Source organism: Achroia grisella, unplaced genomic scaffold (assembly GCF_030625045.1).
Source record: "Achroia grisella isolate CSIRO2021 unplaced genomic scaffold, CSIRO_AGI_Agris_v1 utg779, whole genome shotgun sequence".
Taxonomy (NCBI): Eukaryota; Metazoa; Arthropoda; class Insecta; order Lepidoptera; family Pyralidae; genus Achroia; species Achroia grisella.
In genome coordinates, this window is record NW_026713019.1 from 3,134,864 (window position 1) to 3,152,520 (window position 17,657).

At 32.4% G+C, this 17,657-nt stretch overlaps 1 protein-coding gene across 1 annotated transcript in view; it reads right to left on the minus strand.

Annotated features, from left to right (window-relative positions):
- Window positions 1–1,230: 1,230 nt before the first annotated feature.
- Window positions 1,231–17,657, minus strand: part of LOC131850839 (diacylglycerol lipase-beta-like) — a 40,413-nt gene continuing 23,986 nt past the window's right edge. The window contains exons 2-14 of the mRNA XM_059201209.1: window positions 13,495–13,590; window positions 11,765–11,989; window positions 10,672–10,784; window positions 9,366–9,587; window positions 8,204–8,519; window positions 7,626–7,749; window positions 6,695–6,818; window positions 6,349–6,474; window positions 5,247–5,339; window positions 4,715–4,869; window positions 4,306–4,452; window positions 2,223–2,335; window positions 1,231–1,733 (exon numbers count right to left, since the gene is read on the minus strand). Of these exons, the coding sequence (XP_059057192.1) occupies window positions 1,559–1,733; window positions 2,223–2,335; window positions 4,306–4,452; window positions 4,715–4,869; window positions 5,247–5,339; window positions 6,349–6,474; window positions 6,695–6,818; window positions 7,626–7,749; window positions 8,204–8,519; window positions 9,366–9,587; window positions 10,672–10,784; window positions 11,765–11,989; window positions 13,495–13,589 (2,028 nt within the window). The 5' untranslated portion in view covers window position 13,590 and the 3' untranslated portion in view covers window positions 1,231–1,558. The remainder of the gene's footprint in view (window positions 1,734–2,222; window positions 2,336–4,305; window positions 4,453–4,714; window positions 4,870–5,246; window positions 5,340–6,348; window positions 6,475–6,694; window positions 6,819–7,625; window positions 7,750–8,203; window positions 8,520–9,365; window positions 9,588–10,671; window positions 10,785–11,764; window positions 11,990–13,494; window positions 13,591–17,657) is intronic.

The window sequence follows — 17,657 nt, forward strand, 5'->3', positions numbered from 1 at the left end:
CGTTGTACTAAACACGTACTAATTATTGTACTCAGTGTTAGCTTTAATACTTAAATTTATAAAGAGATATGTCTCTTTATAAATGTTGACAATGACAACGATTGACAATTACTTTATTTTTAATAACGAAGTGATTGCTTCTAATTTGAGCATATAATAAGAATTGTATTTTGTATTTCGAATTATTAAATTATAAACAAAGTCGGGGAAAGTAAATTATAAAAGTAAATTATAAAAAACTGCACTATTACAGAATATTGTGTTGCAAATAGATTTTTTATTTACAAATTGATATGACAAGGTAAAGAAAGTAAATGAATAACGAATATTTTAGGATTGATTGATATGCACTAAAGGACGAGATAAAACAGCCCACAGCTTATATGAGATTCGTGCCCACTCTAATATAAGTAATGACAGATACATTATTTACATATTAAAACACCCTTTTAACCTTTTAACTTTGTATACAGATTCATACTCCAACTATAAATTTAATTGTCAGTTCATCTATATTTAACAAAATATTCATACTAAACATCATCACAGTCTTCTTACATTAGAATTATTATTCCCTTAAAAATAATTTGAGACAGATTTGTCAATATAAAATTGCTAAAAAGATTTTTAACAAAATTCTGAAGTATAAAGTATGTACAAAAGTTTTGTAGAAACAGTTTTCGTATCATTTAGAGTCAGGTAACCAAAATAAGTATAAAGATAGGAACAAATTGTATGTCACGAGACTTTAATATTTGAACTGGGATTAATGTGGACCCACTTTTTGTACATTTACAAACATATAATATACAAACCGCAAGAGCTAAACGAACGCACTGTCTTATGGTTTACATATTAATGTAAGTAACGACACATTTACATAAGGATAGAAATAATTATTTTAATTATCACAAAATAAAACATTTGTCCAAAAGGTAAAAATAATACCAACAGGTATCCAACTTACTACCTAGATAACAGTCACCAGAGTAACTACTATAAATCTATCTACGCATAAAAACTAACAAAAATAAATGCTATATCCATAGAGCGTTTACTTTCTACTCATAGATAAATTCTGATTCGCAAAAAAATATAGAAGAACAAAATTGGACAATAATTGCGTAAACAATAAAAAGTATAAGTTTTCAAAAATTGTCTTTCACCACCACATAAAATTGTCGGAGTGTACACTATAACAGTTCGTGTTTTGGTAAAATCTTACTATAACAGTAAGATCTTACCAAAAGACGAACGGTTATAGTGTAACCAGAAAGTATTATATTTAATACTATCTTATACTTATGTGGTAATAGTTAACGTAAGAACACCATCAATTTTTTTTTTTAATTTGTTACAACATACTAATATAAAGTGTCCAATTTTATTTCTTAACCAAATTCAGTACATTTACTAGGTTTCGGTTCCAAGTATTGAAAGTACCTTTCTGTGAATCAAAATAAATATATCATTATATCTTGTTGTTACTTCGCTCTATGGTTTCCAAATATTTAATAGTTTTCTATTTCCTTGTTCCGCATTTAGTTTTCTAATATGATTAGACAATGTGAGTGGGTCTGTACGTGTGCCTCTCTTCAATGACTGTCTGTATGGTGCGGTGAACGTTCTCTGGAAGGTGATCAAGAAGCATTCGCGGCATTACTTGCAGTTCCATGAAGTCCTCAGCACACGCCCACCGCATCTCGAACGTTGGTTCATGTGTACGTACTTTTCTGTTAAGTTGTTAAAAATTGTAAATTATAATTATTTAGAATAAGAAACATCATTTTATATCACAAGGCTACTACCGGATTACATCATTACGATTACAAAATACCCAACAAAATTGGTCCTAAATAAGCGAATACAAACGTGTAGTATACATATAAGAAGTATACAGTGAAATTGTGAATATAGATACTATTGTATAATATATTTTTGTTAATTAATACACTATTTTATAAGGTTGGTTAAATTACAACGTGATGAAATACCTTTCCTCGTCGGCTTCGTTACTATTCAGACATACAAAAAAAGTAAAAAAGTCTATGATTAAACTATTAAAAAATATTTTGTTAACTATATGTATATTGTGTACGTTCATCTGTTATAAAATATTTAATAAGTCAGTACTTTTAATTTATATAAAATAACATAATAGAGAGATTTAGACTTTGTATGTGAAATCAAAAATTATTTAAATATGAAATTATCATACTAACTTTTCAATGCCCATCCTCTTACGGCGGACGATGTGTAGGATACGGCCAGCCGTATACAGACGTGCAGATGAAAATCGCCGCGCAAACACGTTGCGAGATACAAGCGCAGCCTCCTAAATGTGTAAAAGTACATGTAAGTAAATATACGGCCCGCCTAATGGTAAGTAGTTATTATAGGTACGTGAATCCAGAAGTTATTAAATGAGTAACGCATTTCTTATATTTGAAAATAAATATTCTGTGTGTGACAATATACTATCTAACGTGAAGAACGAAAATGGTAATAATGGGGCAATCTAAAAATTACGTCACACTTATGATTTTTGATCCTTCCTTTCCTTTCATCCCCCATCCCCGTTACAGTTAGTCTTATTTGTGAGACGCCACATGTTTTTATATACTATTTGTATTAATCCTTCGTGATTTATTACTTATTGTTAGATAAATTTTAATTTAAATTTGCTTGTAATGTGACGTAATGAAATTTAGAATTTCTTTCACCCTCTTGTCTCGCAATGTCACACTACGAATCGCTCTCCCGCTCACTTAACTTGTGACGCAATTTCTAATGGGGACTAGACTTTAATGCTAGGAATGTACCATGTGAGGTTTATCTCCGTATGAGGCCAATGGATGAATATCCCCATAATTACTGGGATATTCATAAAAACATTAGTTTTATGAGGGTTTCACGTGATAAGCTCATATCAGCAGTGCTATTCATTCATACATGCATATATGTATGTAACAGTTTCCACTCACCATCAGATGGGCTAGTAGCTAGTTTGCCATTTCAGTTTAAAAAAATTCAAGAGATTCGAACAAGAGGATTAATCAATAATATTCAACAAATTATAAAAAGATTGTTAAAATAATTAATAACTAAATAACAATATGTAATTAGAAATAGTAAAGCCGAAATATATGCTTATAAAATTATTACAAAGAGAAACACGCTAACTTATCTTTGAAATAGCTGTCCTTAAATGTCATAATGGGAATTTTCATGCTCTTATATTGGTTAGCTATTTAAAAAATAAGTTACTTAAATATAAAATTTTAATTAGCAACAGCGACTTTAGAAGTTAAAAAGACACAACACAAATCTCACACATAAGTACCCAAATTGTCCCAAACACATAAAACAATGCATAATGAAATTAATTGGTGATCGTACTTACCATATTTATAGTGACATAGATATGGTGACCATATGTTGACAGGGAAAGTTACAAAATATATTGAAATATGTTAACATTTAATTACACATATATCAATCTGAACTGTCTATATTTATTTGGATATCCTTTTCAAATAAGAATTGCTTTGCTTGCAATAATTCTGCATATATATATATTTTCTAACTGGAATGGTACACATGGTTCACAGGTTTTGACGGTTAAACTGAAAGTAAGCGGTAACCGTAGACTAAATATAAATGAACAACACTAAGGATGTCAAGTTATTATGTGACATTCGTGATGCCATTCATGCGTTGCCATTCCAGAAGACTAAGATAGTAACGTAATCCTAATCATTTGTACTGAAATAATTAGGATTTGATACTTATTGATAGTTAAGAGAAGATTCAAGAACTTTACAAATTTATAGTATTTTGTTATCATTAATTTTCTCTAGTACCTTCATATTAATTATCATAACATAATAATTTATTTATTACGATTTTACCACTACGTACGTTTCCTATCAATAATTTAGATAATTAAGCATGTTTTGTGTTACTTACATAAACAAACGTAATTAATGAGATGAAATCGCAAATGATTATTTAACAAATCAAAACAAGCAATCAGATAAATTATACTCTAAGGATTTTATTGGCTGTTTATCAGATTTAGGATCCAATAGTGGCATTGCTATAGGGTTGTCAAATGAACAACATTTGAAAAAAACTAATAATGAATTTACGCATCAAATTGGCAATATTGAAACGAAGTAATTTGCATTAATCATATTGTCAAAATGTTGCCCTTAGAGGATAACGGCACTGAAGCGATGACGCCAGCACACAGCACACGACACGACACCTGGTAATAGAAAGGGCTCAACTGACAGCACTCACGGTGGAGACGCTTTGCACGAGGAGGGCGTCTGTCGAGTCATCAGAGTGATTAGCTTCAAGATCCTCTGGCCTTCTCCAGGTGGACTCGAGATCGCGGGCAGGAACGCCGAATAAGGCATATCCGAAGCCGTTAAGCATTATCCGGTACTATAATGAAATTAAAATGATTTAACCAAAATAAATGAAAATTACTAGACAATTGACAGATATATTTTAAAGTATACAAAATAAATTTCACAAAAAAATGTGGTAAAGATTCATCAGTATATGAACAATCTGCTATTATAAACTATTTCATGGTGAGGCAGTGGTAAACTGCTACAGCAGTAAGTTCGTCAAATTAAACGATTGTATAGATAGATTTAAAATAAATTTAAATTGAATGGTCCAAACATCAACCTCCACTTACTTTTGGCAACTTAGTAGCGTGTATTGTTTGTATAACTTTTGTACGTAGATTCTCTATACTGTGAACACTTAGTCGCATCACCAGGTCATCACCAACGCCAACCGTGAGCACAAAGCTCTCTGTAAATCTTGCTGCTTCGCGACTTATCAAGCCCGCTGAAATAGGGATTTTGGTTATTACCGGTCTAAAATTTTTGTCAAAAAGAAATTATATTAGAAGTCAAGAGACTAAGAATATTAGCATGACTGTGTTTTTATTTAAAGAATGAACTATGGTAATATAATTAGGTACTGCTGGAAATATGCTACCATAGTTCTAAGAAATGGCAACACATATACCCTAACCATAATTGTGTATTTTTATATCCATATTGCTTTGTCTACGGTCTGCCCCCATTATGTCTATAGAAGAAAACCTTATCTAAGACTTAGAGCAATCAGGCCGTCAGGCAAATAATGTTATTTGCCTGACGGCCTGACGGCTCTTTGGGACATCCCTATCCCTACTAAGATTATTTGAGAAATAGTCTTACCTGGCGTTGAAAATGCGTACACTTTGAGATGTGGATATCGTGGTCTTAATTTCAGAGCCACCAGTACTGCAACTCCAGCACCGAGACTATGGCCTGGAAATTAGATAATTACTTATTAAAGAGATTAGAATAATATATATGGCAACCCTGATTAAAAAGTATTATAAATAAATCCATTAAAGTAAACATTCACGTTAATTACAGAGTTTATTGTTTATATAATTAACTTTAGAGTTTAATGTTTATACCAGATGGTATTAGTACAGATAAGGGAATATTACATAGTACTAGCTGTGGTACTAGTGACTAACCCGTCTAAAATTTTGCGTCATTACAATATAGCTATACCGTCGTAACTATCAATCAAAGGTCTTCCTTACTTTTATTTGTAATGCATGTGAATGTTAATATTAGCCAAATAAATGTATATTATTAGTATATTTCGCTAGGAAATACAAACTTCACCAACCTTACCTATCATATCCAATTCCTTACAGCTTTTTAAGAGGAAAGGGGCTAGTAATGGGGACTATTGGCTCTATTGCAAGTAATGTACCAAATCAGGTTGATCTCCATGCGGTCCTTCTTGGAAACTAACTAATTGGCCACAATGGACTAACTGACCTAACTTTATTCTCATCCACAGGTGCCGTTAGAGTATACCATTAACGTAGGAGGGTGCACTATTCTATTATCTAATCCATTAAAAAAACATTTGCAGCATTTTAGACGTCATCCACCCCTTCATAGCGTGGGAAGTGGCTTATACTGTTTGCCTGTATAGAAACGTTACTTAAGAACATTTGCCAAATGTTGTATCTGAAATAGGTCCGTCGATTCGATTAATGGTAATACTATTAAAACACCAAATCGTGGGAACTACCTCGTAATTATATTTTATATTCAATTTTAATTCAAATATAATCAGTAGTATTAAATAGCGTATAAAAACAAAAAAATAAAACAAATGCCGAACGTTCGGGATCGCACGGAATTCTCTATTTAAAATTTATGAAATAAAGTACTAAAAAGATTTTGTACAATTATTTTTGTGTTGTAGTTTTCAACAATATAGGTATAATATAATACACATATGAGTTACCTGTCAGTATTAGGTCGTAATGTGAGTACTGCTGGAAGGCTCGATCCAGCACTGGTAATAAACGTTTTAACATTTTTGCTGCGCCCATTGCCATTCCTTTATGCGCTGCTGTATCTTCAGGTAGTCCTGTTAATGTAATAAAAATACAATAAATTAAATTTTCATGTATTCATATTATGAAATATAAGTTTACTTCTTTTTATAGAGGACATAAAAAGAATGATGTAACTATCATGTAATCACGTTAACAATCTGCATATATCTCTTTGAATATAGAGTTATAGGGTAGTAAGAATCTTATAATAACTGGAATAAATGAATAGATATATTAAAACTATGTAATTACCATCGGCTTCAAACTTTTCGGAACCGGCGGTGAAATCCGTGAAGATATCTCGTAGAGAGATAGACCCTCGCACGGCTACCACGATACTTTCGCGATCATGATCCGCTATCACGCAGAACGGTAACTGAAATTAAATTTAATCCAATAGTTACAATAATAGTTGACATAGATTACCTATGGTTTAACAGAAAGTATCACCGTCACCTGTAGACATATAGGTAGTATTTATGTACACAGAGATTGCCGATATAAAGAAAAACATTTTATTCTAAATACATCTAAGGCTTCACCTTTCGATATTGATGTACTTACTTATAACACTGTAGTACAGTACTTTGCTCTACTATTATTATCAATAATTTTGGCAGTGTACGTCTTACAAGGATTTTAGTTACCCTTTTTTTTAAAAATTGGGTTACATTATCATTAAGTTTATCATCATGAATCTTAACGTTTTTGAAAATCTCCACTTATGTTCATCAAGAATAATGTACCTATTTGCATAACTGTATGTAAATAAAAAAATACAATACATTTTAACAAGTGTACAGTACACAGTACAGTATAGTGTGTAACAACAATACACTTATGTAGTTTTCACTAACAGATACATACCTATCTGAGTTGATTGCGAAACACCGCAAGCAAAGGTAATTTAAATTATGCTCTTTGTGGAATTACGGTACCAACTAACAGAAAGGTAATTAAAATAATGCGAATAAAAGGCCCTTTAAACGGCTTTAAAGAACCAATTAGAAGTTTAAATTCTAAACGTTGAACTCAATTAAACTTTTCGAGACATAAGTATGAGAATTAAAGAGGATTTTTTCCGATGTTAAAATGATGTAATAGATTTTGGTAATGGTATGGTTCATTTTTCTCGTGTTTGCAACTTGGTGAAAGATATAGAGCTAATAAATAATCGACAAACCTCAAAGACACGATTGTTGAATGACGCGAAGATGATGTCATCAGCAGCCAACTTGGACATATATTTGACGCCGGCGAAATTGCACATGCAGCAGTTGTCGTCTGTTACTATTGAGTTCTTTGGTCTGACAATTATTAAAAAAATAGTAGTTTAAAATAGGATATCGGCTATCGAGTTCCTTTATTAGATTATTAATTTATCTTAATAAGTGACTTAATATAATATGTACCCGAATTTTAAATTAAACCGTACGTTGATTAATATTTTAAAGCACACCACTAGGTAATTGGGTATACTGGTCGCTCGAAATTCTGTCTAGTCGGTTTCAAACAATATAATAACTTATTTGACACATAATTTACACGTTATCACTTATAACTTTAAGGCCTTTTATTATGTCATTATACTGCGAAATTTGCAGTAGGTATCAATTTGAAATTAAAAATGATAACAATGTTGTTTTAAGGAAATAATTTGTAGGACACTAACAGGCCACTGCCTAAATACTGATCCAAGTACATCTTTATTTTCATTAAATTAAATAGCACATTTTTAAATCAAATTTCAAAATAACGTACCGGCAACAACAACAAGTTAGATGACGTGCCAGCTTACAGAAACCAGTGAAGCAGTGTCGATATAAAACATACGGCCAACCATAAGCCGCTATAGATAGCCTTAAATAATGTAAAGCATCCTCCAAGTTCATCCAAGGCGGAGTTTCTGAGAAAATTTTATTAACATCTGTTGTGTAAATAGGCTCCTCATCATTGAGCATTTGAATTCGACGCATTTCTCTAGTTTCTCTCTTTTGTCTAACCCGGAGTAGTACGCAGCCAGCGACTACATCTGATGGCACAAGATCTGTTGACCTGAAGAGGGCGCTGAGGAGAGCTGAAATAGAAATGGTAAAACTTTAAAGTTGGCAAGTACTTATATCAACCATACACAAAGGAGAGATGTCATCATCTCACATTTGTGATGAACGCAAATGCTTATTACCTACGATCAAAATATTAAATCAAAGCAATTTAATTGATATTATTAAGTAGAGGAAATAATGCAAATTCATGCAAATTGCAACGGAATCAAGGGTAATAAGCAACCTATTTGAAAAATAGGGTGTGCCCTATCTAAGAAAGTTAGTTTATAAACATACTAAATAAAATTTATGTATCATTAAAAGAGTCTTAAATAATGTAAAACTGAGATGAAATAAGTGACTTTAAGGATAGCGGGGAACTAAAACTCACGCACATTAATTACACTGCAGTAAAACACATTATAATGAATAATTATCATGCGCTCTATATGAACATCCGTGTAACCCCAGACTATCTAAGTATAAATATCCTAGTTGCGGTAGTGGTGTAAAAAATGTTATCAGAATTGAACTAGAAAATATTACTAATATCGTAAATAATTAGTAACTTTTTTGGTTAATTAATTTTAGAGGCCATTGAGCTTATGCCTCATTATATAAACATCATGTGATTATGTGATGGCCGTGATATCCCTCATGCGTTGCCACTCTGGAGGACTAAGATGTCATGCCCCTACATCCAGTAATTTCACTACCACATTTTTCCCTTCAATCAGAACGCAGTTTATAAAGCAAACTGCTTAGCGGCGAAATAGAAGAGACAGAGATAGATACGCAGATAACTTTGTACACAGTCTTCCTTGATGAAAACTACTACTTTTATAGTATTTTATTGATTTAAAACTACCTAATCTTACCAGCGACCTGTTGAAAGGCTTCTTTTCCATGCTCATCCCGTTTTAACCAACAAAATGCCCAACGAAATCTTCTTGACCACAATCCTGTTACCTTCTTGTGATGTCGAACTTGATTAGGAGTGTCTTGCATGTCTCCATAACTTACTGACCCTAAGGGGTCAAATACCATGAATAATCCAAATATTGTGAGGGCTAATTGTACCCAATTAAAGAGCACGATACCTGAAATGTTTTGTATAATTATCTTCTTATACTTAATAATTAGTGCAAGGACTCCATAACATGAACGCATCCCTAGATATATGAAATTGTAATAACTAATTAAATTATTCATGTTATTTAAGTATTAATGGATAAAAAATTTAAGAAAAAATTAAACTCTCCCTATCATTTTGATTAGGAAGACGTTATTCAAAATGTATACCGGTATTTCTAAATATATGGTACATTCAAAGAGTATTCCTTAGTTTGCTTGAAGCGAAAACTGTTGTCTATGTCTGTAACATACGACCCAATTATAACATGAGAAATCAGAATAGACCTGCTTATTAAGTTTAATATCATACCCCGCTTTACATGTAAGTTTCAGAGTATGCAAGCGATCTAATTAGTGGCAGATGTCTGTGACTTCAGTACATCGGCAATAGGTAGACTATAAAATACTGATAGAAATCTAGGTTACGACCATATACTGTTTTCTCTGACATTAACAATAATATAAAAACTAAATATATAAGAATATAAAACAATAGCAATAATGGAGTATCAACTAAAACATGAAGCAACTAAAATTTAGGTGGCTAGCTACTCCTTGTCTGTAATGATCACTTATTATTATGATCGTAGTGTGGCAACCATCTTGCAATCGACACGGTTGACGTGCAGTGTAATAACAGTTTGATGACAGATTAGTAAACAGAGAGTAGTTAAATTGAAAACACGTTACGTGAGTATACAAAAATCGGTTAATGATTAATGCTCCAATTCAAACAGACCTCATTCGCTTCCTACATATTCATCAGCATCAGTCTATTCGCACAAGCTCGATAGCTACGAGTGAGTGCTTTATAACTGTACCGAGTCAAAACAAGCACAGTTTAACATTGTGTATATTTTGAATCGAATTCCACATACTAAAAGAAGTAACAACAATATTTTACGGAGATAAGAATAAATAAATCAAAACTATTAAAGTTTTCATTTATTTATGCTCATTCTGTTGTTTAGAATTTTATAGGAATCGTTCATATTTTTTAACATTCCGTGCCGTCTTACTAGTCCATGTAGAGACTATTTCTGTACTTACTCTGTATAACTATGCTAGAAAATCTATCAGTGACTGTACATTCAATTACATCGCAGAACATCCACATGCTTCCCATGCAGTTCAGAGCTATTTCTGGTAACACCAACAGTACTCTGCAACAATAGTTTTCAAATAACTAACTGTAACTTTTATTAATATACTTATTTATATAAGTTTACAGACTCATATCAAGTAAATTAAGGAAAAGTCTGTGACGTATTAACAATTAAAGAGATTGATGGAAATACCGTGGGAAGTAGCAAGAGATCCACTGACAAAAGCGCGGCTATTAAATTATGAATGAAAAAGTATAATAAAATTGTGAAATGTAATTTTTCATTAACTATCTTCAAAAAGGCTTGGAACATAATGACTCGGTATTGGTTTGGATCCGTTGCTAGCAGTTTTTTCTATTAACATTTACATGATTCCCTCTATAGGTTATTATGGTCAAATATTTGTGAATTCGCAATGATGGAATAGATGGATGGATGATGATCAAGTAATATGAAATCATCCTTCAAAAACTCCCTGTTAGTATAGTTAGCGTACTCTATCAGCGCAAGTTCGCTTATCCATCATCGTTCACAAAAGAAACAAATTAATTAATGAAATTAATTACATTTGGGTTCCCTCTTAGAAAAGTGATTAGGTAGGGTGGTTCAGACGCAATTAATAGCTAACGAAATAAAGGAATCATTTGAAATCAGTAATTTGTTAAGGAGTATTAGCGAGTCAATGAATAGGTATAGGAATATCGTTTTGTAAATATTATTTGAATGAGGGATTAATTATGAACTTTTAGATTTTACGAAATAGTTAAAAGACGAATCTGTACGTATATTTTTATAAAATGAATTTATACCTTCCTATGTTTTTTGTATTTTGTCTGTACACCTTACAATCAGAAAATGTTTTAATGGAGATTAATGAGTATGGCAAAGCTCCCCATAACATTTGTTGCATACCATGGATTCGTAAACAAAAAACTAATAAGCATAACCTATTATTGTCTTCAATACCATAAATGAAATTGGTTGAATTGGCAATTCCCATTAATTGGATTAAGTCTATAATATTTATTTTCACTCACTTGATAAGTACTAATGGTGAGACGAACTTCCTGGCGTCGATGTCTGTTATGGTCCCTCTAGCGGACTGTTGCGCCAGAGTAGCTAGCAGCAGCAACAGCACAGCTTGTAGGGCCAATGTGCCACATAAGTATAGCTGTACAAATGCTTTCCCAAGCCATCCATCTGATCGACATTGCCACATCACTGGATATAAGACTTCCACCACAAGTGCGATCAGGACCAACCTATGAACAATAATAATCACATTATGAACTAGCAGTTTTTTTCGACTTGGGAAAAATGGGCAACAAATTTATCCATATTATTTATAATAATAATAATCTTAGTACAATTCAAATGCGATCGCAAATACTTCTACTATACAAATTATTTCTTAAAAGTACAAATTCAGTGTAAGATTGAAGGTCATGAAGAAGTCACTATTTACTTCAGCGTTTATGCTCATTTACAGGAAGGTACAGAATCATACTTTTTCTCCAAATATTCTTGCGTAATATTTTGCATCTTAGAATAAACTAGTATACTTTTGTGATAGTCAACGTAATAAGGTTTGAGTCCGATTGTTTGTTTTATACAGCATCCTCCCTCTCAATAAAGAATAGTTGTTATTTTTATGATTATGGCCGAATATTTTTTCTACAGTGAATGGAATGGAATGGATATATGATATAGACATACAATATATATAAGTCAATACTTATAAAATTTTCATGGTTTATGATCAGCTCTAAAAATCATACAGACAGCTCGTTTTTTAATTACTTTACTTTCCCGCTCCATTTGTCGTATAATTTACATGTACCTGTATTGTCCCACATATAGATACGCAAAGTTTAAATTCCATCTGACGATAGCAAGTCCATGAAAATGGTAAAGGAATGGGCATATAAAAAAGCATATTAATTGTGCCAGCAATGTTCGAATCAGCAGACCTATTGTATATAAAATACTGTGACTTGTACACCATGCATAGTTACATGGTTTAACGAACTCATTAATACACTCTTTTTATTTGTAGTAACCTTGGCAATTTCAAGTTTGTATTCAATTTATTTACGGCAGCCCATCATCTTCCATAAAATCCACCGGTTCGTGGCACAGTATGGCGTATAGGTAATTTAATTATCTAAGAGCCGGTGAAAGCGACCCGCTGACGTAACGTTCACCTCTCGCGGTACCTATCCTCACGCCTTCGAGATCAAAGAAAACCATCCATTGAGTAGGTATTATTGAATGGACTCGGTGATCCGGTTAACCGTGTAACACCTACAAAAATATCTTAATAGGTACGCGCGCAAAGAGAAACATTAAAACTAATTATCCATGTAATGACTTTGTTTTGATGTGAAGTTCTGAATTCACTTATTACTTGTAAATATCTTGTAACTTGATTTTATTTAATAGTGATATCCGTATATATATTATTAATGCAAAAGTATGTCTGTTGGTCTATTTGTTATCTTTTCACGACTAAGTGGCTGAACGAATGACAATGAAATTTCACATAAAAATAGATTATATTCCAAGGATTCCCGTAGTGTATCTTTTATATAAAATAATAAAACGGAGTTTCTTCTTACATTAACTCTACGAGTATAAGTAGGTACAGTAGAGGTACGTATTGTTCAAGGTTTGGTAATATAATAAAAGCAATGTATTTCTATAAACCTATTTTTAAATGTAGATTTAGCAACGTATAATAAAATAGACGATGCTCGATATCACTTACCATACAAATCGGAATAGAAGTTCGAAGATGCTGGGGAACACGAGGTCGTCCGAGGCTGCTAGCCATTTTCGCCCCAGAAGCCGGAGTGCCGGCATCCTGAAACAATAAATTGTTATTAATTTTTTTTAAATAAATTTAACTGATCTTAAATAAATAAATAATAATACAGACTCAGACTATACTTTAAAAGAAATCGTCTACGTTATTACCTCAGTCTCACCTATAAAAAACATAAATTATATATTTATGTTTTTTATATATTATTTTTATAGTGTGCAAATATTTGTTTCCTTTCAAATTTTATAAGTATAAATAAAATGTTGTCAGATTATGTGCCGTTAAGTTTAATCAATAAGTTTGTTATGATATTGTTATTTGTATGTTATATATTTTCAAATCACTTCAAAATTTACGAGGTCCTCACGTGGAGGCATTATTTTGCTTAAATTCTGTGTTGATTTTATTTGTAATGAATAGAATTTGATCTGGTATTGTCGCTATATTAGTTTTCTGCTAGAATTGAGATTATTAGAACTCTTAAAGCTAATCTGATCTCAGCTCATGCTCTGAGCTAAGCCAAGTAGGTATGTATGTGTGTTATGGTGTTATTTCATTTTTAGAACATCGACAGATTTATTTTAATTAATTTTATCAAGTGCAGTGCTGTATTGCAATGTGTCCACCTATGTAATTATAATGTTATTTCATAGATTAGAATAATATTAAACTTATATAGGTTTAGATATAGATCATCACTAATTGAAGAAAAATAAATCTTACAAGAGAAATACATTCGATTACAAAAAAAAGTTTAGTATGTCCAAACTTTATCAGTTTTAATGTGTCATATAAAAACAATTACTCATTTAGCAAACTATTCAAGATCACGACTGCTGATTACACAATCTTAATTACATAATTACATATACCGGATATACCTACTCATATACTGCTCCAACTAGTGACTACCAGTATCGATATCTACTCATTTAAGTAGTACTCAATTATTGAAATCACTTTTCGTTACTACTAATATGTGTACCTCTAAAGTGTCGTTACTTATATATATGAATAGTTTTTCAATGTATTTTTTTGGATCTTCAAAGGTATATTTAGTTTGGGTAAATTTTCATTTCGATAGACTCTTCATTTGGTCATCAAGTATTAACCACTATCTGATTCGAGTCAAGTACTTTCAATTCAACAAAGAGTAAGTGTCGCAAGATCGATCCGATATCAAAAGTACTTGGTATCGAAACGATAGTATCGAGTATTTACTCGTATAGGAACATCCCTAGCTCCAAGTTCTCGTGCGTCGATCCCGGATCCTTTGGGGATGTTAATGCACAAACACCGTATTACACTCGCGTTACCCAAAGTACATAATACCTATTTAAATTCGGTCTCTGGGTTAATTATATTTAACGATGTGCTAATCAGTTTTTTGTTTTACATATTTTTTATAACGGGTCATTTACCGTGGTTATCTCAAATCCCGCTGTACGCTATATATCTGTGTATAATTGTAAGCAGACGAGATCAAAATTTTCTATATATACAGGCATGTTTTGGAACAAATTAGGTTATCCATAGGGAAAGACCGAGGTTAAATACGTTATGTGATGGTTTTGTTGTTAGAGAAGGTCATGGCCTAGTGGTTTACTACTCGACTTCGATCTTCTTGACTAACTCGAAGTTGTAGGAAATAATGATAGCAAACGAAAATAGTCTTCTCCAAAATAGTCTCCCTGGCATGTTTCACTCAATTTACTCTGCGAAATGTGAGCAGTGTCAGTGCTGAGTTCACCATAAAGTCGACATTTGACGCCATCTGGGATAACAGTCCTGAAGGTATATTGTTATGGTTTTGCGTTGTAAACTCGGCACATTTTTATATTATTTTTGTATACATTTTGAAAGTCTTTTCACTACTGTTACTGTTCGTACCTACATTATATAAGCATTTACTATTCTTTATCTGTTATTTCATTCATCTCACATATACAATCCACTCATCTATCATCCCTATATTTTAATACCAACCTACACCTTTGTTAAAAGAATGCAATACATATCCAATTGAATTGATATTAATTAGTCTGTTACAATTTATGTAAAAGTAATATACATAATGTGTGTAGTAGATTTAATATTCTTTCTTTTAAGTTGCTAAACCAATTTCTCTTTGACGTTATACAATATTTGTATTGTACTAAGAACAAAAAGGTTCGTAACAGATTTCGGCATTGCGTGTATCCACAAGTGTATGAGTACCACAGTACCATAACTCATAAGTGTCATAACGTACGAACAATATATTATTACTTTATTAATGTGTACGAAGCATATTGTAACTTGCTTTTTTATCTATACTAATATAATAAACGCGAATATCTGTCTATCTGTCTGTGCGTATGTTATCATTTTATAATTATAATTATATTAAATTACGGACCATAAACTTGACGATGATAGGATGACCGTAAAAGTTATCCTATCATCCTCCACTGATGGCCTACCAACATACAACAGATATCGCAAGCGGATGCACCATTTTATTATCATCCATTAAAAAAACACAGTTAGATTCATCATCATCATTTCAACTCGGAAGACGTCCACTGCTGAACAAGGGCCAGAAATCTCCACTACGATCGATGACAAGTTAGATTGCTGGCTGCAATTGTTGCAAATTCATATATAAAAATGTTATTCCAAATTTTATGAATATTAATATAATATAATTTTATGAAAGGATAATTTTGGCTTGTGTGTTAAATATAAAGTACATTCTGGCCGACCGCGCAAATACAAACCGCAGGCCGCGTGAATACCGCGGGCCATGCTTTGAGCTGCTCTGTTTTAAAGAACAATGAAAACCACAACAACCATTACGTACCAACATAGTTATGAAGATGGTTACTTTCTGATTGTTTACATATATATATTAAACGAATGTGTGTATATTGATAATCAACGCGAAAGTATGTTTGTCTGGTGTTTGCTACCTTTTCACAATAAAAGTGCTAAAAGAATCTTATGAAATTTGACGTGAAGATTTCTATGATAAAATCAGCAGAAGTCACAGAAACTACTAGGCGTTTATAACATATAAATATTTTAAAATTATGTACGATGATATAACAAAAGCTATGTTTATTCCATTCAATGCAAAATACTCGCTTTGATAGATTTTGATTTTTGTACCTAAATATATATATAATTTCGTATGTAAATAGTGAGTCTCGTTTGAGCTAATAGTGTGTACTGGAGTACTGATAAATGATTAAAGGATAATATGAAACATCTGAGTCTTTTTGTCCATCTTACTAAACGTCAATGTTGGTGGTGCATCTGGTGAGATAAAAAAGAACTAAAAGTGTCTAGAGGGAGTCACTAGATTGCCATTGGTGCCTTTAGCTGACGACCCACCTCATTGGAAGTTGCAACGCTTGGGGTATCGTTCATGAGATTCCAGAGAACTAAGATATCTTAAGCTTCCGTATGCTGTAATTTACAATCGGTGTTCCCTGTAAAATTTTACAAAGCAAGATACTTCTGCTGTATTTGGTGAGACTACGCCGATGACTTGATACGGAGACTACCTCGCCCATGAGGCGGAAGGGATTTGTTAGTAGTGGAAACTAGGGAACTCTAATGTCAACCATGTCAGGACCCCTACGAAATCCCCCCAGAGATTGATCATCCAGAACAATGACTTTGTTACTGTGGACTAACTGATCTGGCATCAAGATCATTCTTTTATACTTTACTACTATAGTTAATGCTTATGGGTAAACCGTTTCGTATTTACCTATTTAAAAATCTCCATTACGTCTATACTTAAGTTGTATTGGATAAAATATAATGACTACATATTCATTCGATGTGACGTAGATTATGTACATCTTGATCTCGATCTCTAAGATCTCGTCGGCCAGACATCCGTACCTATCTCTTCGAAATTGTTATTAGATACAATTATAGTACAATTTGAGGCATCACAATTGCAACCGTAAGAGCTGCAGTCTCACGATTGACGTCATCGGCGCAGGTCACTGGCCGACCACGTATGCATATACTAAGTTTTCGCTGAGGTGAAAGCACAATTTTAGTATAATATTTTTCAACACAGTATATCGCTAATTATAAATTGAATTAAG